This window comes from Pseudophryne corroboree, chromosome 11 (genome assembly GCF_028390025.1).
Source record: "Pseudophryne corroboree isolate aPseCor3 chromosome 11, aPseCor3.hap2, whole genome shotgun sequence".
Lineage (NCBI taxonomy): Eukaryota > Metazoa > Chordata > Amphibia > Anura > Myobatrachidae > Pseudophryne > Pseudophryne corroboree.
Genome location: NC_086454.1, coordinates 288,984,616 through 289,006,733, shown reverse-complemented (window position 1 = coordinate 289,006,733; position 22,118 = coordinate 288,984,616). Strand labels below are relative to the sequence as shown.

Sequence of the window (22,118 nt, the reverse complement as noted above, 5' to 3'; positions counted from 1 at the left end):
ATGTCAGGGGTTAATTCATTTCCATGGTTGGGTAAGGGAGGAGTGAGGAGTAGGTGGGAAGAGGGTATGACCTAGTGAGATAGCAGAAGCATGTGTGTATGAGTCCATGTTTGGGGGGTCATGTATCATCGTGCCGTACGTGTTGTAAATCAAGCTTCGAGGTATTGCGAAGTATACATTTGAATTCCTTCTTATCCCGTGGTACGGGTCTGTGGATGGGCTGTCAAACTTTACCGAGCTCTTTTCGGTTTTGGTTGTAACAAAATGGGGGAGCACATTTTAGTTGATGATACACGAATGGGGGAGATATGTGATTGCTGATATCTGTGCCTGTATTCCCTATCGACTATGTGTGTCATTACCTGAGGGTTGTAGAGATGAAGATAAAGAACACTTATGGAAAATGCAGTGGTATTCTATGTCAGGTTAATGTACATCTGTCGGTTGAAGTTTTGTTCGGTATCAGTTGAAAGTCGTCTTCTTTGCGCTGTTTTGCCCATTAGGTGCGGGCAAAAAGCTTTGTCAATGCCAATAGATTTACAAAAAATGTTGGGCTAGCGTAAGTTTAAGAATTCTAGGGAAACTGGGGATCCATGGCAAAGTTCATCAAATGTCCGTATCTAAAGTGGTCAAAACTTCTTCTTTGGTCAATCCGGTGTCTGTATATCGGCTCATCAAATTCCTCGTCCAAGTGGGTCTTGTTACCTTGGAGAAAACGGAAAAACAGGTGAAAGAAACGTACCGTAGAAATCGCATTTTCATCACATCATTGTTTCTACATTTGGGTCATAAATCAAGTCCAGGTTAATTACAGTTTCCTCACTCCTTAAACTCATTACCCTTGTACGGTGTTTGCACTTCATTAAAGCCTGACCGCATTTAAATATCAATCCAATCGATATGACAACACCTAAGATACATAGGAGAAACTTCCCAACATCCATTATGACTCCTTGAGCCCAGTCTCCTAAACCAGAAAACCAATTTCGCGGGTTCAACCATGACACCCAACCAGTCAGCTCATTACCTACAGCAGCAAGAGTGAGATTGTGTCTCCTGCGAAATTCCCACTTCAATTGGAGAATATCGTCCATCTTCTGGTCTATGACCTCGACCGGGTCCTCGGTGCTATTCGTAATATATGTGCAACATTTCACGCCGTATTGTGTTGCCAGTGTGACACAATATCCGCCTGTCACTGCTGTGAGGTAATTGAGAACCATTCTATGCTGCACCAGTTCTGTTTTGTAAGCCTGAAGTTCTCTTCCAGTATACCTAAACGTGTCATCATACATTTCAGTGATATTATCTAACAAATTTGCGAGCGCCGATATGTATTTATAATTCAGCACTCCTCTAGCGGTGCGGGTGAAATCTAACGCGATTAAGAATTGAATCCCGGTGGATTCACTTATCAGATCAGAGGCCGGATGCTCTGTCTTCTCTATCAGGTGCCTTTTAACAACGTGCTCGTAATGGGTGTGAGTATAGGGAGCTTGGGCACCACGGTGTATGTCTTTCATTTTGTCATGTGATACAGTCATTACTTCAGGCAGTACTTTTCCAATATAACACAATCCTTCAGAGTTTGGGGCAAGCCACTTGTACGCCTTTCTCCCGCATATGAAATATGCATCATCGGGGAGAACATATGGGACGGAGTAGGACATAACCATATTACACACCTTCCATGTGAAATCTCCTAACCCTAATTCTTCCATCTGCTTAGTACACGTATCCTGGTGATACCTCTCCAACTTTAGTAATCCTATTTCCTAAGGTATACCTATACCGGAAAGATTTTCCTCTACTGGCTATGTGGCGTACAAGCTCTGTATCTGTAGGCATTCTATCTGCTCTATGCGAAAAGGTCATGGTGTGGTTACTCCATGACACTTCCCAATTTCCCGGTTTTCGGGGATTGGAGATGTTGAAACATAATAGGGACCTATCCACATGGTATTGGTGGAGCTTCAAACTAGGAGGGCTGGAGATATTAAACCTCCGGTCCACCGGTCTCCCACCATTTAACTCAAGTACCTCCTCTATCCTTGAAGGAAATGGTACTAGCCCTGATTTGCTATGACCCTGAGGTACTTGAGAGCATACCCAACAATCTGTTTTGTTTAACACATTACCCACTAAGGAGTGATAGTCACTCAATGGATGCCGGTCCATATGGATATTAAAACTGGATTGGCATTTCTTAATGCACCCATCCTCAATGACATTGTTACAGAGCCTACAGATACAGTTTTCTTCAGCTAACAATCCTTCACAATTCCTTCTATGGTCAATGCTATCGGATCGTTTTCTGATACTCGCCTTTGCTTGTTGATTATGTTGTTCTCGGAAAACTACGCCTCCATCTTTATCATCAGAACCCATTCCAGAACCTCTCTCGACCTCCATGGTACTCTCGCCGGAACAGACTGCTCTGGTCAACATCATGGTCAACAGGAAAATCCGGATCACAGTCTCTTGGGGCAAGTCCATCTTATAGGAGGAGACGAAGAAAAATGAGAGGGGGAAAAAAATAATTGAGGGAGATGGGATGGGAAATTGGAGAAAAACAATAAAAGGGAACAGGGGATCGACAACTGCTTTTGGTCTTGTGATTCTCGATGCTCAGGTGCCGCCTTAGTCCTCCTGGAACAGACACTCTAGTGATACAACCTCTACCGTCTGTTCCTTATCACAGGACTTCTCTGGATCAACGACCTTCTTACAGTGGGACGAATGAACCCAAGTCTCTCTCTCAGCAACCTTCAATGCTGTAGTGCTAGTCAATAAGACCTGGTATGGTCCTTCCCATCTGTCAATAAGGCAACCTGAGCGTAGAAAATTCCGTATCATTACATAATCTCCAGGTTCAATGTCATGACAATTACTATCTGGTAAATCAGGAATCACTAACTTCAGATTATCATTTTGATTCCTTAACTGTTTACTCATGTTAATCAAGTATTTTACAGTTACTTCATTGTTACACTTCAAATCTTCCTGAGGGTTAATCATAACATGCGGTTGTCGACCAAACAAGATTTCAAAGGGAGACAGATTAAGAGGGGACCTGGGAGTGGTTCTGATGCTGTACAGTACAATGGGTAAAGCTTCTGGCCATGTCAATCCTGTCTCTGCCATCACTTTACTCAGTTTATTTTTAATAGTGCTGTTCACTCTTTCCACTTTCGCACTCGCCTGTGGACGGTATGGAGTATGCAGCTTGCTATCAATTCCCATCAATTTACACATTCCTTGAAAGACATCACCTGTAAAATGGGTACCCCTATCACTTTCGATAATTCTAGGGATACCATATCTACATACAAATTCCTGCACAATTTTCTTAGCAGTAAACATAGCGGTATTTGTGGCCGCCGGAAATGCTTCGACCCAATTTGAGAAAACATCTATACAAACAAGTACATATTTCAAATTTCGACAAGGGGGTAATTGAATGAAGTCAATCTGTATTACCTGGAAAGGGCCGCCGGCAGGTGGGATATGGGATGGTTCTGTAGGTATTGCCTTTCCAATATTCTTTCTCAAACAGGTAAGGCACGACATGGCTCTTTTACTCGCATGAGAGGAGAATCCTGGGGCGCACCAATATGCTCTTACCAACTTGCACATCCCTTCCTTGCCTAGATGAGTCAGCCCGTGAGCTGCTTCAGCCAAACATGGAAGATATGCTCTGGGGGCCACTGGTTTACCATGTCCATCCGTCCAGAGTCCTGAGGACTCCTGGCCATATCCCTTTGCCTTCCAGACTGCCTTTTCCTGTGTGGAACACAAATTTTGCATCTCACACAACTTCTGTGTGTTGATGGTATTAAATACCATCAGTTGTGTGGTGTCTGTCTGTCTGGGGGTAGCAGCTGCTAACTTAGCTGCTTCGTCTGCTCGGCTGTTACCAAGCGATACTGGGTCCTGGCTATATGTATGTGCTTTACATTTGATAACAGCCACTCTGTCGGTTTCCTGTATCGCTGTTAGAAGCCTTTTTATGTGAGCTGCATGCGCTACCGGTGTACCAGCTGCCGTCATGAAATTTCTGAGGCGCCATAGGGCTCCGAAATCATGGACTACCCCGAATGCGTATCTAGAATCGGTGTAGATATTGGCTGATTTGCCCTTAGCCAATTCACATGCTCTGGTTAGGGCGACCAGTTCAGCAACCTGGGCTGAGTGAGGTGGGCCTAGCGGTTCCGCTTCTATGGTGCCTTGGTCATCTACGACTGCGTATCCAGTACACAAGTCTCCCGAGTCTGACTGTCTATGACAACTACCGTCCGTGTAGAACGTAAGTTCTGCATCTTCCAGTGGGTTGTCACTGATGTCAGGCCTTGCGGTAAAATTTTGGGTCAAATATTCTATACAATCATGAGTGTCTTCCTTTGTATTAAATCCTCCTTCCCCAGTACTCTCATCCTCCACCCTTTGGGTCTGTCCAGACACACTTGGGAGATATGTTGCAGGATTTAATGCACTGCATCTCCTTATGGTGATGTTTACGGGGGCCATTAGTGCCAATTCCCATCTTGTAAACCGCGCTGATGAGACGTGCCTGGTTTGGGCAGAATTTAACAAGGCTGACACTGCATGCGGTGTATGAATTGTGAGGTTGTGACCTAGCACGACGTCTTCGCTTTTCGTTACTAGCAATGCTATCGCAGCAACGCTTCGCAAGCATGTGGGGAGGGATCGCGCTACCGTGTCTAGCTGAGCGCTGTAATATGCTACTGGCCTGCTGGCATCACCGTGCTTTTGGGTTAGTACGCCTGCCGCGCAACCAGCACTTTCTGTTCCGTATAGTTCAAAGGGTTTCCCATAGTCCGGCATACCTAATGCTGGTGCCTGCGTTAGGCACTGTTTAAGTCTCTCAAATGCTGCCTCAGACTCGTCTGTATGCGAAATCCGATCAGGTTTGTTTGAGGAGACCATTTCCTGCAAAGGTAACGCTAAAATGGAAAACCCTGGGATCCAATTACGGCAATACCCACACATTCCTAAAAATGTTCTGATTTGTTGCTGGGTTTGTGGCAGAGTCATGTCTCTAATTGCTTGAATTCTATCAGCGGTCAGGTGTCTCAGTCCTTGTGTTAAACAGTGTCCCAAATATTTTACCTTAGTTTGGCATAATTGCAACTTGTCTTTGGAAACCTTGTGTCCTGTGTCTGAAAGATGACACAGGAGCTGTTTCGTATCCTTCAGGGATGCCTCCAATGAATCAGAACACAGTAGTAGATCATCCACGTACTGTATTAATACTGATCCACTCACTGGTTGGAAAGACTGTAAACAATCATGCAAAGCCTGAGAAAATATACTTGGGCTATCTATGAATCCTTGTGGTAATCGAGTCCATGTGTATTGGACTCCTCTGTATGTAAATGCGAACAAATATTGACTGTCAGGGTGCAGAGGTACCGAAAAGAAAGCGGAGCAGAGGTCAATAACAGTGAAAAATTTCGCAGTGGGAGGGATTTGCATTAGGATGACAGCTGGATTTGGCACTACGGGGAACTGACTCTCAACTATTTTGTTAATCCCCCTTAGATCCTGCACTAGCCGGTAACCCCTCCCCCCACTCTTTTTCACAGGGAAGATGGGACTATTAGCAGTGCTGGACGTTCTTACCAGAATGCCCTGTTGTAGCAAGCGCTCTATTACTGGGTAAACTCCTAACTCCACCTCTGGCTTCAGAGGGTACTGTGGGATTTTTGGAGCTATCCTACCATCTTTTACTTGTACAACTACCGGAGCTACGTTTGCCATTAATCCAGTGTCCTGTCCATCTTTAGTCCAAAGTGACTCTGGTATCTGAGATGTCATTTCTTCTACTTGGGAGGGAGTCCTATTTGTCATAGTGGTATGTGACATTAATTTTGACGGGGAGTCTAACATGTCTCATACTTCCTGAGCGTGATTCTCAGGTATGTCCAAGAATACACCTTCAGGAGTACAATAAATGACGCACCCCATTTTACACAGTAAGTCTCTTCCCAGGAGATTGGTCGGTGCCGATGCAGCCAGCAAAAAGGAATGCTTGGTATGTAAAGGCCCTATTGTAATCTCTGCTGGTTTGCTAACAGGGTAATGCTGGACTACTCCTGTTACTCCCACGGCTGGAATTGTCCTACCAGTGGTCCTCATGCCCACTGTCGAATTTATCACTGATTTGGCCGCCCCTGTGTCTACAAGAAAGTTTAATGATTTACCAGCTACATTGATTGCAATTTCTGGTTCACTTCCAAGACTTGCAATCAATTTTACTGGCTGCAGATTACAGGTATGGCCACACCCCTATTGGGTATGGTGACCTCCCTGAATCCCGCTGGCAGCAACTACTTGTGAGGGAGTTAGCTGGGAACTACCAGAGGTTTGCCAATCTCTGTTTGGGGGGTATCTTTTTGTTTCCCCTGCATGTGGCTCATAACTCCGTTTCTGCGGACCTTGCTCCCAATGTCGTGTGTCGTGTCGTTGTCTAGGGGGTTGGTATGAGTTTCGTACATTCTTTACTCTACAATCTCGTGCCATGTGTCCCTGTTTATGACAAGAATAACAAGTAACCACACTTGACTTACCCACAGGGTTTGGTGATACAAACAAAGGCTGCCTTGTGGTCAGGGCCTGTATACTTACGGCCATTAACTTATCACTTTGTTGTTCCCTGTGTCTGGTGATGTTCCTATCGTGATCAATAGCAGCCTCTCTCAAAGTAGCCACAGACAGACCTCGCCAACATGGTTGTGTGGTCTGTACCCTAGTCTTCAATGACTCTTTTAAACCATCCATCAGTACCGATACTGCTACTTCTCGATGGTTTATGTTTGTTTTAATGTCCTTTATGCCTGTGTATTTTGCCATTTCTGATAATGCTCTGTGAAAATACTCTGCAGCTGTCTCTGACTCCTTCTGTTTAATGGAGAATATCTTGTTCCATCTGACTACCGCTGGGAAATATTCTTTTAACTGTAAGTTTATTCTTTTTACATTGTCTTTGTTGTACACATCTGTAAGAGGTACATCCTGATCTAATCCGCAATCAGCTAAAAATTGAGTTGCGTCAACATTGGAGGGTAAACATGCTCTCAGCAATATCTGCCAGTCTTTATTGTTGGGCTCTACAGTGTTACCTAAGTCTCTGATGTATTTTTGACTGGCAACTAAATCTTTTCTAGGGTCAGGGAATTCAGACACGATGGTCCTTAATTCCATTCTGGAAAATGGGCTATACATGGCAATGTTCCTCACAGGGGTGACCCCTGTTGTGTCAGTTTTCCCATTTGGAACAGCTATTACCCTAACAGGATTAACTCTAACAACATCACTCTGTGTGGGTTCTACAGCCTGTGGTGAAATGGCTTCAGCATAGTGTATGGTGCCGTACTTACCTGTAGACACGACCTCACCTATCCCTCCGCTAGGGGCCTTTGTTACTAATCTTGTGGGTGGAGCTGTGCCTACTGTGGTCTCTGCTATGGTGGCTGCTAGAGAGAGCGCTGAAATTGTTGCCGATTCGTCTTCTTGATCACACTCCTGAGGAAAGTTCAAAACAGGGTACAACTTGCACGGGTTAATACTTGCATTGGTTAATTGGTTAACATTATCTTTAACATTTATACAGTTGCTAAGTGTTTGTGTGTTACACCTTAGTGCGTCATTCTCCGCAACCAATTTTTCTCCTGCTATGTATGGTGGCGGTGGGGCCGTGGCTATCAGTTTTCTGATTGAGCCAGATCCCGCCGCCTGAGCCAATCCTCTCTGTATGTCACCTTCCTGCTGCCACAACTGCAAATAATCGTAATGTTTGATTCGTCTCTTTGTTGATTTAATGAGACATATCCTTCTCCTTAAATTCGTTAACACTTCTGTGCTGAAGCTACCTACTCTTGGGAATTTCTCCCCGTCATGTACTGTCATTCTCTCCCATTCATCACATAAAGCTTCTGTGTGACTTCCGTATTTCTCACACATTACATACCTTGCCGACCCAATTGGTCGGTTCACTGAATCAACCCGAACCGAGGTTGATCGCCCCCTACCTGAACAAGTGGCCCCCATAGTTCGAAGGTGTTGCTTTATTTAACCAACCCTTACGCAAACCAAATGTCCAAAATAGGCTGACGGTGGCGGTTTACCGAGTACCCCACTCACTCGCCCACGCCGACCAATACGACCTGATCACACCGATATGGTGCTGGCGTACTCGACCTAGGGCCCCTGCGACCTGAACCTCTATTTACTGGAACCTGTGAGGGTGCTCCGAAGAACACTTACTCTTTCCAGTAACTATTGGTTGCTGGATAGTTCCTGAGTGAGCAGCGAACTTCCCTTAAAATAAAAAAAGTTACACAAATCACGTTAGAATGTACAAATAGCGTTTATGACCTTCGTACACAAATAGTACCGGTCAGGTTTACTAATGCACACAATTACGTGCGGTACAATCGTTTAGTACACAAGCAACTAATCTTATGTACTGAGCGACCAGTGGAATCGAAAATTACGGCTGCGAATTCCTTCAGCCAGAGCTTATATGGCCTATATGGGTGTTGCACCAACCCTTTCTTGGTGTTGTGCCTGTGGACTGTATAGCGGACTTCCTTGTCTGCTGTACCTGAACCTGTTGGTCTGCTATGACCTCCTGGTCTGTTACAGTATGACCTCCTGGTCTGCTACACTCTAATGCTCAAATTGTATATTTTAACCAGGGATGCCTCCCTAGCCACCATGTACGTCACTTACACGCATGTACCTCACGAGTACTCGACTTTTCTTGTGGTTCAACCTTAAAAAATTGTAAAAACAAACACTCACTCACCGCATATACACTTTTGTTTCTATTTCTATTTCTGCGCAGAAATTTCTCTTTAGACCAGATGTGTTATAAATTAGGAGAAGGATCTATTAATTTAAATTTGGAATTTAAAAAAAAAAAAATAAATTTGCGCGATTTATCGCCTGGCGTTATTTACCGCGTGGCGCTACTTAACGCGTTGAGAGGAGAGAAAAAAAACTTGTGATTTGAGTTACGTGGGCGTACCCGTACGCTCCGTTGCGTAATATACGCTACGTGCGTCGGCCCTTGGATTGCGTACGCAAGTCTCAGTCTTTTGTTAGAGACACGTGTACGCAAAGCAAAGATCCACCGTAACACAATTTATACGTTTATCAACTATAGAACTGGCAAACAGGAGAGTGACATACGAAAATACCCCAATGAAAAGGAAATGCAGATATATATGTGTGCGTGCGTGTGTACGCAAGACAGAAAAATAAACAGTTCTAAAAAGACACTATTGTTTTGTTCTTACCTCCGGTTCCCGGATTCCTTCAGCACCCTTTACTAAGAGAAGCAGACGCTTATCCAAACAGCACTACGAGGAATATGATCTCCCGCCCTTTGCTGCTGGATAATGTCTGCTGAAATTACCTAGTGCAGATATGTGAAGGACAGGACGAGCCCCCAATTGATAAAGCTAAATATTTATCGTATATAATACCCTTTATGAGGTCTAAGAACACTGTACGCTATTTATGTATGAAGTACCGTAAGGGTACGCTAGTTGCGTAACAATCGCTTTGCCGTGATCGAGACGCTCAAGCGTCACGTTCACTCACGGCCAAGAGATCACAGGCAGGCACGTTATTGGCTGTTAACTAAAGTAATGATTCGCTATAGCGTAGCGAACGCTCGGGACCACGAGGAGATCACCAGCGGCGCTGACGCTTACTATATTAAACCTTTGTATCTAAACCATAAACAGTGTATTGTGCAGTAAAACCTTAGTGTAATGTTAGAGAGTAAATGCAACACAGTATAACCTTTTTACCTTAAAAGCTGTTTGAGCGTCACCGACGCTCTGAGAATACTTAATACTACAAGAAACACACAGATACCGTGCTCAGGGTCCAACGCCTAAAATATATATTATGAATGCTATACTTGCAAAAGAGTTAAACACAATACAAGTCATACACTACAATATAACATAGACTACCTAACCAGATAACTACACAGGAAATACAATACAATACAATTTAAGGGAAAATGAGTGAGAAAGAGAAGGAGAGAGAGAGAGAGAAATTGAGAGAGATTGGCCCACAATAACAAGAAGATCAATATAGTTGCGGAGAAACACTTACGCACAAGGGGAAACGATCGCATGCGCCTCGATATCCAGCTCCCGATTATCAGCAATGAGAACCGTTGAAGAGAGTGAACTGGATATGGTCGGCCTGCCTATTTATGCCCCACACACAATACAATTCAATGGTCCCTACAATCTCATTGTTCATTGGACACAGGAATTCGGCTTCGCATTATAACAAAAGGTCATAGGTTGATTCATACAGGTGGGCTGTGACTATTTCCAACTGCTCAGGTGGGAGGGAAACTGGGTTTCCCGCCGCATGGGTAACAAAGTGCAAATAAAGTAAATGTTCATAAACTTCTTATGTCCATAACTATTCGCACGAGCGATTGATCTGCTTCAAACCAACACCGGAATATTTCTAATTAAATATTCTTCCGATGGATACTAAACACCACTGTATTACTCCTGTCTGACCCTTCGTATCAAACAAAGAGGGATTTCTCTGTTCATGAACATTCTATATTAACCAAACTTTCAGAATCTATCAAAGGGACCATGATCTACAAAATACATTATTAGTGAAAATATGTAGTGATTGAGTCGCACGCTACGATCGCATAAACTCTACCGTAAATACGCATACCATGCGCCTGCGGGTGCCCGCGACTGTGAGTATGCGCACGTACGGGAGAGCGTACGCATGCGCAGCACGGACCAGTATGAGGTGCAAATATGGCAGTGTGTGTAGAGATATTTTTCTGACTTTGACAGGTATTACACTGCACTACAATGAGGAACAAACTTAGTGGTCAAGTGTGGCTTATGGGCCCAAATTCGCATTTGGGCCCATAAGCCACACTTGACCACTAAGATACATAGGAAGCCTTAGGTGGTTAATTCAATGAGAAGTCATTTCCATAAAGCGAAATTACAACTTTCCTTGAAGCACACTTTTAATAATCGAGTAATTGAATTGCAAACGGCAATTGGTGGGCTTCGTGGTCTACAGTGCATGATCTGGGTGTTTCAAAAAGTGGGGAATCACCCTGAACCCTCAAAAAGTATAAATTAATTTAACAGAAGAGTATAGAAGGCTATTATTGGCTATAAGCAAAGTATTGGAGGCTACTAAAAGCTATCAAATTACTGATTTTCACAGTTTTTTTTTAAATAATAGTAGAAACATTATAGCCATCAAGTATATTTCAGCAAATACAAGGTGTTTACAATGGTCAAGAGTGTGGCAACTACAGCTTAATGCCAACAAATGCTAAATCATGCACTTGGGGCTAAATATAGTATTACTGGCACTATAATGTAAATGGGATGCGGTTAAGATATCGGCTGTCGGGATACTGATGCCGAAATCCCGACACCCATCAGAATGACAACACCAGAATCCCAACAGGGTCAGGAGGCCAACGCCAGAATCCCAACAGCCGGCATCCTGACAAGCGGCATCCCAACCGTAAGTATAGCTGGTGGTGTAGGGACAAGGGGGGTTGGGTTAGGCTGCAGGGAGGGGGGAGGTGGGGTTAGGCACCACCAGGGAGGTTAGGTTTAGACACTAAGGGGTGAGGGCTAGGGTAAGGCTGCGTGTGTGTGTGGTGGTGGTGGTGAAAGGGGGGGGGGGGGGTTAGGTTTAGGTACTACCAGGGGGGGATAGGGTTGGGCACTAAGGGGGGAGTTTAGGGTTAGGCTGCGGGAAGGGAGGGTTAGGGGGTATGGGAGAGGGGATAGCATACTTACTTTGCTCCTGTTGGAATTTTAAAGATCGGGATGCCGACGTCGGTATTGTCACCACCGGCATCCCGTCCGCCGGTTACACGTACCACAGCTATGTAAACTACTGAGGAGGAAAGGGATCTAGATGTCGCTAATTCAGGTGAATTAAAAGCAGGTAAGCAATGTAACAAAGCAATGAGTAAGGCAAGTCCAGTGCTTGGTTGCATAGGCAGAGGAATCAACAGCAGAGAGAGAAGTAATAATGCCACTGTATAGGTCATTGGTATGCCCTCATCTAGAATACGATGCTCAATTCTGGAGGCCATATCTTCAGAAGGATTATAATACATTAGAGACTGTAAAAAGAAGGGCAACTAAAATGGTGCATGGCCTACATCACAAAACTTACCCGGAAAGACTAAAATATCTTGTTATGTATAGTTTGGAGAAGAGAAGGGAAAGGGGTGGGGGGGAAGGATGGAGGGACATGCAGTGGCGGATTTCCCATCAGGCACGTGAGGCACGTACCTAGGGGTGGCACATGTTTGGGGGCGGCACTTGGATGCTTGTGTTGGTATTGTCAGCCCGAAATGTACCAGTAGCTGGTAAATATTTCCACTGTACTGTACTGTACCATGTGCCATCTTGATTGGAGTGTAAATGGGTAGGACATTCACATACAGTACTGCCCCTATAAGCTGCCCTGCTTAATAAATATGTATACATACAGTAATCAAAAATATAAAAATGTCATAGTGGCTTTTTTTAATTATTCTATTAAATTGGCTATTATCAAATGAGCGCTTATAACCAATCAATGAAAATAATCTAATTAGGCGGGGGAGGGGGCGCGGGTGACATTACTGTTGTGCCTAGGGGCGCCCTCAACCCTAAATCTGCCCCTGGGGACATGACAGATACTTTCAAATATATCAAGGACTTTAACAAGTCACAGGAGGGAAACATTTTTCAAAGGAAGAGAAGTATTAGAAAACCAGGACATGTGCTGAGACAGGAAGGAGGGAGGTTCAGGGAAAATTTGAGGGAAAAATTACATCACAGAAAGGGTAGTGGGCAAGTGGAATAGCCTCCCAGCAGAAGAGGTCGAGGCTAAGACAGTAGAGCAATTTAAATATGCATGGGATAGACATAAGGATATCCTTACAAATAACTAAGGATCTAATAGGGTTTGATGTAACAATAAGGTTAAAAAGGGGGCAGACTAGATGGGTCAAGTGGTTCTTATCTGCCATAAAATTCTGTGTTTTTATGTTTATGTTTTTTTTTTTATTAAAGTACACGTCTTTAAAACGTAGGTAAAAGCAAATGCAACTCCCATCTGAAAGTTCAAATACCCATTTCCCATCAATACAACACCCCAAAATACGTCCCACATCATTTACTAACCCATTGTTCTGCTTTGTTGGGACAATATCATCACAAATAACATCTTTATTAGCCACATTTTTCTATGTAAACACTGACAAGCTGCATTATTGTTTAGTGTGAGGGATGTAACAGAATTTCTGCAGCATGTCCCAACATTTAAACATTAAAATAAGGACTATTCCTCTCCATTTACTCAGGGAGGTGCACACACAAAGGGGGTCATTCCGAGTTGATCATAGCTGTGCACAGCTACGATCATCTTCCCTGACATGCGGGTGGACGCCCAGCACAGGGCTAGTCCACCACACATGTCTTTCCAGCCCCCCCCCCCCGCACAAGTACTAAAGCATCGCACAGCGGCGATGCTTTTGTACTTGTGGAGTAATTCCCGGCCAGCGCAGCTCCTGCGGCTGGCCGGGAGTGGATCGTCGCTGCCCCTAGTCGCAGCGGCTGCGTGTGACGTCACGCAGCCGCTGTGGCCCGCCCCCGCATGGTCCGGCCACACCTGCGTTGGCCAGACTGCACCCCCATAACGGGGGACAAACGCCGCCGTGCCGCCCCCACCCGCCCAGCGACCGTCTCTGCCTGTCAATCAGGCAGAGGCGATCGCTAGGGAACGACGGCCTTCGGCAGTCCGGCATGCGCCAGCGCACTATGGTGCCGGCACATGCGCAGTTCCGACCCGATCGCTGCACTGCGATAAACTGCAGCGAGCGATTGGGTCGGAATGAGCCCCAAAATTATGTGATGTTGCTATGGTAAGTGGTCAGTAATTGAATTGCAAAAAATTGCAGACACACTCTTTAGTGAATTGCCCCTTATCTGTTGCAACACTAATACACTGTGCACTCATTCCCGGTCATAACAGGTTTGGAAATGATTCCATGGTGACTTTACATTTTATATACTGTTCAGTCGTATGAGAGTTCCAGCTTACCATAGAAAGCCACCCCAGCCTTCAGCTCAGGATACTTCAGTGTAAGATAATGGGTTACAATTCCTCCCCAGCAAAATCCAATGACTCCGATCTTCTTTGCATTGCATTGCTCCTTCAGATAGTTCAGTGCAGCATCAGCTTCCCTGAAAAAATAAGAATTTACTTACCGATAATTCTATTTCTCGGAGTCCGTAGTGGATGCTGGGGTTCCTGAAAGGACCATGGGGAATAGCGGCTCCGCAGGAGACAGGGCACAAAAAGTAAAGCTTTCCGATCAGGTGGTGTGCACTGGCTCCTCCCCCTATGACCCTCCTCCAAGCCTCAGTTAGGTACTGTGCCCGGACGAGCGTACACAATAAGGGAGGAATTTTGAATCCCGGGTAAGACTCATACCAGCCACACCAATCACACCGTACAACTTGTGATCTAAACCCAGTTAACAGTATGATAACAGAGGAGCCTCTGAAAGATGGCTCCCTACAACAATAACCCGAATTAGTTAACAATAACTATGTACAATTATTGCAGATAATCCGCACTTGGGATGGGCGCCCAGCATCCACTACGGACTCCGAGAAATAGAATTATCGGTAAGTAAATTCTTATTTTCTCTATCGTCCTAGTGGATGCTGGGGTTCCTGAAAGGACCATGGGGATTATACCAAAGCTCCCAAACGGGCGGGAGAGTGCGGATGACTCTGCAGCACCGAATGAGAGAACTCCAGGTCCTCCTTAGCCAGAGTATCAAATTTGTAAAATTTTATAAACGTGTTCTCCCCTGACCACGTAGCTGCTCGGTAAAGTTGTAATGCCGAGACCCCTCGGGCAGCCGCCCAAGATGAGCCCACCTTCCTTGTGGAGTGGGCCTTTACAGATTTAGGCTGTGGCAGGCCTGCCACAGAATGTGCAAGTTGGATTGTGCTACAGATCCAACGAGCAATCGTCTGCTTAGACGCATGAGCACCCATCTTGTTGGGTGCATACAATATAAACAACGAGTCAGATTTTCTGACTCCAGCTGTCCTTGCAATATATATTTTCAATGCTCTGACAACGTCCAGTAACTTGGAGTCCTCCAAGTCACTTGTAGCCGCAGGCACTACAATAGGCTGGTTCAGATGAAATGCTGAACCACCTTAGGGAGAAAATGCGGACGAGTCCGCAGTTCCGCCCTGTCCGAATGGAAAATCAGATATGGGCTTTTGTAAGATAAAGCTGCCAGTTCTGACACTCTCCTGGCCGAAGCCAGGGCTAGTAGCATGGTCACTTTCCATGTGAGATATTTCAAATCCACATTTTTTAGTGGTTCAAACCAATGAGATTTTAGAAAGTCCAAAACCACATTGAGATCCCACGGTGCCACTGGAGGCACCACAGGAGGCTGTATATGCAGCACTCCCTTAACAAAAGTCTGGACTTCAGGGACTGAAGCCAATTCTTTCTGGAAGAAAATCGACAGGGCCGAAATTTGAACCTTAATAGATCCCAATTTGAGACCCATAGACAATCCTGATTGCAGGAAATGTAGGAATCGACCCAGTTGAAATTCCTCCGTCGGAGCACTCCGATCCTCGCACCACGCAACATATTTTCGCCAAATGCGGTGATAATGTTGCACGGTTACTTCCTTCCTTGCTTTAATCAAAGTAGGAATGACTTCTTCCGGCATGCCTTTTTCCTTTAGGATCCGGCGTTCAACCGCCATGCCGTCAAACGCAGCCGCGGTAAGTCTTGAAACAGACAGGGACCCTGCTGAAGCAAGTCCCTCCTTAGAGGTAGAGGCCACGGATCTTCCGTGATCATCTCTTGAAGTTCCGGGTACCAAGTCCTTCTTGGCCAATCCGGAACCACTAGTATCGTTCTTACGCCTCTTTGCCGTATAATTCTCAATACTTTTGGTATGAGAGGCAGAGGAGGAAACACATACACCGACTGGTACACCCAAGGCGTTACCAGCGCGTCCACAGCTATTGCCTGCGGATCTCTTGACCTGGCGCAATACCTGTCCAGTTTTTTGTTGAGGCGAGACGCCATCATGTCCACCATTGGTCTTTCCCAACGGGTTACCAGCATGTGGAAGACTTCTGGATGAAGTCCCCACTCTCCCGGGTGAAGGTCGTGTCTGCTGAGGAAGTCTGCTTCCCAGTTGTCCACTCCCGGGATGAACACTGCTGACAGTGCTATCACATGATTCTCTGCCCAGCGAAGAATCCTTGCAGCTTCTGCCATTGCACTCCTGCTTCTTGTGCCGCCCTGTCTGTTCACATGGGCGACTGCCGTGATGTTGTCCGACTGGATCAACACCGGTTTTCCCTGAAGCAGAGGTTCTGCCTGGCTTAGAGCATTGTAGATTGCTCTTAGTTCCAGAATGTTTATGTGAAGAGACGTTTCCAGGCTCGTCCACACTCCCTGGAAGTTTCTTCCTTGTGTGACTGCTCCCCAGCCTCTCAGGCTGGCGTCCGTGGTCACCAGGATCCAATCCTGTATGCCGAATCTGCGGCCCTCCAATAGATGAGCACTCTGCAACCACCACAGAAGAGATACCCTTGTCCTTGGAGACAGGGTTATCCGCTGGTGCATCTGAAGATGCGACCCTGACCATTTGTCCAACAGATCCCTCTGGAAAATTCTTGCGTGGAATCTGCCGAATGGAATTGCTTCGTAAGAAGCCACCATTTTTCCCAGGACTCTTGTGCATTGACGTACAGACACCTTTCCTGGTTTTAGGAGGTTCCTGACAAGCTCGGATAACTCCTTGGCTTTTTCCTCCGGGAGAAAAACCTTTTTCTGAACCGTGTCCAGAATCATCCCTAGGAACAGCAGACGAGTTGTTGGCATTAACTGGGATTTTGGAATATTCAGAATCCACCCGTGCTGTTTTAGCACTTCTTGAGACAGTGCTAATCCCATCTCTAGCTGTTCTCTGGACCTTGCCCTTATCAGGAGATCGTCCAAGTATGGGATAATTAATACGCCTTTTCTTCGAAGAAGAATCATCATCTCGGCCATTACCTTTGTAAAGACCCGAGGTGCCGTGGACAATCCGAACGGCAGCGTCTGAAACTGATAGTGACAGTTTTGTACGACGAACCTGAGGTACCCCTGGTGTGAGGGGTAAATTGGAACGTGGAGGTACGCATCCTTGATGTCCAAGGATACCATAAAGTCCCCTTCTTCCAGGTTCGCTATCACTGCTCTGAGTGACTCCATCTTGAACTTGAACTTCTTTATGTACAGGTTCAAGGACTTCAGATTTAGAATAGGTCTTACCGAGCCATCCGGCTTCGGTACCACAAATAGAGTGGAATAATACCCCTTTCCTTGTTGTAGAAGAGGTACCTTGACTATCACCTGCTGAGAGTACAGCTTGTGAATGGCTTCCAAGACCGTCTCCCTTTCGGAGGGGGACGTTGGTAAAGCAGACTTCAGGAAACGGCGAGGTGGATCTGTCTCTAGTTCCAACCTGTATCCCTGAGATATTATCTGCAGGATCCAGGGATCTACCTGCGAGTGAGCCCACTGCGCGCTGAAATTCTTGAGACGACCGCCCACCGCCCCCGAGTCCGCTTGAGAAGCCCCAGCGTCATGCTGAGGCTTTTGTAGAAGCGGGGGAGGGCTTCTGTTCCTGGGAAGGAGCTGCCTGTTGCTGTCTCTTCCCCCTTCCTCTGCCTCGTGGCAGATATGAATATCCCTTTGCTCTCTTGTTTTTAAAGGAACGAAAGGGCTGCGGTTGAAAAGTCGGTGTCTTTTTCTGTTGGGGAGTAACTTGAGGTAAAAAGGTGGATTTCCCGGCTGTAGCCGTGGCCACCAAATCTGATAGACCGACTCCAAATAACTCCTCCCCTTTATACGGCAAAACTTCCATATGCCGTTTTGAGTCCGCATCGCCTGACCACTGTCGCGTCCATAAACTTCTTCTGGCCGAAATGGACATAGCACTTACCCGTGATGCCAGTGTGCAGATATCCCTCTGTGCATCACGCATATAAAGAAATGCATCCTTTATTTGCTCTAAAGACAGTAAAACATTGTCCCTATCCAGGGTATCAATATTTTCAATCAGGGACTCTGACCAAGCTACTCCAGCACTGCACATCCAGGCTGTCGCTATAGCTGGTCGTAGTATAACACCTGTATGTGTGTATATACTTTTTTGGATATTTTCCATCCTCCTATCTGCTGGATCTTTAAGTGCGGCCGTCTCAGGAGAGGGTAACGCCACTTGTTTAGATAAGCGTGTGAGCGCCTTGTCCACCCTAGGAGGTGTTTCCCAGCGCGCCCTAACCTCTGGCGGGAAAGGGTATAAAGTCAATAACTTCTTTGAAATTAGCATCTTTTTATCGGGGGCAACCCACGCTTCATCACACACCTCATTTAGTTCTTCTGATTCAGGAAAAACTATAGGTAGTTTTTTCACACCCCACATAATACCCTGTTTAGTGGTACCTGTAGTATCAGCTAAATGTAACGCCTCCTTCATTGCCAAAATCATATAACGTGTGGCCCTACTGGAAAATACGGTTGATTCGTCACCGTCGCCACTGGAATCAGTGCCTGTGTCTGGGTCTGTGTCGACCGACTGAGGCAAAGGGCGTTTTACAGCCCCTGACGGTGTTTGAGGCGCCTGGACAGGCACTAATTGATTGTCCGGCCGTCTCATGTCGTCAAACGACTGCTTTAGCGTGTTGACACTATCCCGTAATTCCAAAAATAAAGGCATCCATTCTGGTGTCGACCCCCTAGGAGGTGACATCCCCATATTTGGCAATTGCTCCGCCTCCACACCAATATCGTCCTCATACATGTCGACACACACGTACCGACACACAGCAGACACACAGGGAATGCTCTTAACGAAGACAGGACCCCACTAGCCCTTTGGGGAGACAGAGGGAGAGTTTGCCAGCACACACCAAAGCGCTATATATGACAGGGATAGCCTTATAATAAGTGCTCCCTGTATAGCTGCTTTTATAATATAATTTTTGCCACTATTTTGCCCCCCCTCTCTTGTTTTACCCTGTTTCTGTAGTGCAGTGCAGGGGAGAGACCTGGGAGCCGTCCTGACCAGCGGAGCTGTGTAAGGAAAATGGCGCTGTGTGCTGAGGAGATAGGCCCCGCCCCTTTTTCGGCGGGCTCGTCTCCCGCTCTTTAGTGGATTCTGGCAGGGGTTAAATATCTCCATATAGCCCCCGGAGGCTATATGTGAGGTATTTTTTAGCCAAATAGGTTTTCATTTGCCTCCCAGGGCGCTCCCCTCCCAGCGCCCTGCACCCTCAGTGACTGCCGTGTGAAGTGTGCTGAGAGGAAAATGCCGCACAGCTGCAGTGCTGTGCGCTACCTTTAGAAGACTGAGGAGTCTTCTGCCGCCGATTCTGGACCTCTTCTTGTTTCAGCATCTGCAAGGGGGCCGGCGGCGAGGCTCCGGTGACCATCCAGGCTGTACCTGTGATCGTCCCTCTGGAGCTGATGTCCAGTAGCCAAGAAGCCAATCCATCCTGCACGCAGGTGAGTTCACTTCTTCTCCCCTAAGTCCCTCGTTGCAGTGATCCTGTTGCCAGCAGGACTCACTGTAAAATAAAAAACCTAAGCTAAACTTTTCTAAGCAGCTCTTTAGGAGAGCCACCTAGATTGCACCCTTCTCGGCCGGGCACAAAAATCTAACTGAGGCTTGGAGGAGGGTCATAGGGGGAGGAGCCAGTGCACACCACCTGATCGGAAAGCTTTACTTTTTGTGCCCTGTCTCCTGCGGAGCCGCTATTCCCCATGGTCCTTTCAGGAACCCCAGCATCCACTAGGACGATAGAGAAATGAAGAAACGGTGATGAAGTACAGTTTATATTGTAAGTTTCTTTTAGAATTGGACACGTCAATTGTTTTAGCAAAAGATATGCATGACCATGCGCCACAGGCTCCAAAGATGCGTATGTGTGTATCTTTTGTATAATGCTGACTTGCATACCCTATAGCTGGGTACACACAAAGCGATATATCATACGATCAGTGGTGTCATAAGGGGAGGTGCGGGTCACACCCAGGTGTCACCCGCCAAGGGGTGACTCCAAAATGCCATCTCCTGCTCAGTGACAGGAGCTGGGTGCTGCACTTTAACATTACGTGCAGCACCTGGCTCCTGTCACCTTGTAGTAGCTGGCACTGCAGCCAAAGCACTCCCCGGGGGCAGCTTGTATCTCCCAAAGCCCTGAAATGCCAAAACCGGGGATTCGGGCCATGCCCCCTCCTGCTAAGCCACGCCCCATCCCGCAAGGCCACATCCCATTTGTGGCCACCTGCACCGGTTGTCATCAGGGTCAGAGACACTCCTGCATAAGATAATTCGTCTCAATGCAACTCAGACCGATATATTGTGCACATTGCATGGTGTGTACTTCCAACCGCAAATGCCCGGATGTAGTTCATTCCATCTTCCCATCTGATATATGTACTGCACATCAGATAGGATGATGTAGTGAATGATGGCATACATTTAAATACATGCTGTAACACCAGATCCTGCGGTGCGCGTGATGTATCATTACATCGTAGCGCTGACGGGGCAATTGTTAGAAAGCCAAGCAAGTAGAGTTATGGTGCGCTCATGTAACTGCAACACAATAGACATGGATGAATGCACACAGATACACCTTTTAGAAGGCTTATCTTTTTTTGATCTTTGTATACCTTCCAACTGTCCCGATTTTCGCGGGACAGTCCCGTTTATTTGGAACTGTCCCACCCATGGGCCACAGTGTCCCGCGGTGAAGGGGGGGGAGGGGGGGGGGGCAGTTGGGAGGCTCTGTCACTCGTGCAGAGAGAATTAGATTTGGGTGTGGTGTGTTCAAACTGAAATCTAAATTGCAGTGTAAAAATAAAGCAGCCAGTATTTACCCTGCACAGAAACAATATAACCCACCCAAATCTAACTCTCTCTGCAAATGTTATATCTGCCCCACCTGCAGTGCACATGGTTTTGCCCAACTGCTAACAAATTTGCTGCTGCGATCAACTCTGAATTACCCCCTTTGAGCTGGACTTCATCACGCAATTAGAGATGTGCGGCGGGCACTTTTCGTGTTTTGTGTTTTGGATCTGGATCCCCGCTTGTGTTTTGGATCTCGATTGGTTTTGCCATAACCACCCTTTTGGGTTTTGGTTTTGATTTTGGATATGAATGATTTTCGAGAAAAACATAAAAACAGCTAAAATCACAGATTTTGGTGGTAATTTTGATCTTACTGTATTATTAACCTCAATAACATTAATTTCCACTCATTTCCAGTGAAAACACCTCCACCTCACAATATTGTTTTTAAGCCAAAAGGTTGCACCGAGGTCACTGAATGACTAAGCTAAGCGACACAAGTGTGCGGCCAAACACTTGGCCCATCTAGGAGTGGCACTGCAGTGTCAGACAGGATGGCACTTTTAAAAACTTGGCCCCAAACAGCACATGATGCAAAGAAAAAAAGAGGTGCACCGAGGTCGCTGGATGACTAAACTAAGCGACACAAGTGGGCGGCACAAACACCTGGCCCATCTAGGAGTGGTACGTGGTAGCTGAATGTCGAAAGTGGCCCGCAATTTTTCGGGCCACCGACAGCATCTCTTGCACGCCCCTGTCATTTTTCAAAAAATTCTGCACCACTAAATTAATTGTAGTGCAAAACATGGGACATGCTGGAATTTGCTCAAATGTAATGCATGCACAATATTGGTAGCATTGTCCAATATCACAAATCCCCAGGAGAGTCTAAGTGGGGTAAGCCATTGTGCAATGATGTGCCTCAGTTTTCGTAAGAGGTTGTCGGCGGTGTGCCTCTTACGGAAACCGGTGATACATAGTGTAGCCTGCCTAGGAACGAGCTGGCGTTTGTGAGCTGCTGCTACTGGTGCTGCTGCTGCTGTTGTTGCTGCGGAAGGCAATACATCTACCCAGTGGGCTGTCCCAGTCATGTAGTCCA

General features: G+C 46.2%; 1 protein-coding gene across 1 annotated transcript in view; it reads right to left on the bottom strand.

Annotated features, from left to right (window-relative positions):
* Positions 1 to 22,118, bottom strand: part of LOC134969465 (carboxymethylenebutenolidase homolog) — a 93,929-nt gene that overhangs the window by 12,414 nt on the left and 59,397 nt on the right. The window contains exon 4 of the mRNA XM_063945431.1: positions 14,158 to 14,300. Coding sequence (XP_063801501.1) covers positions 14,158 to 14,300 — 143 coding nt within the window. The remainder of the gene's footprint in view (positions 1 to 14,157; positions 14,301 to 22,118) is intronic.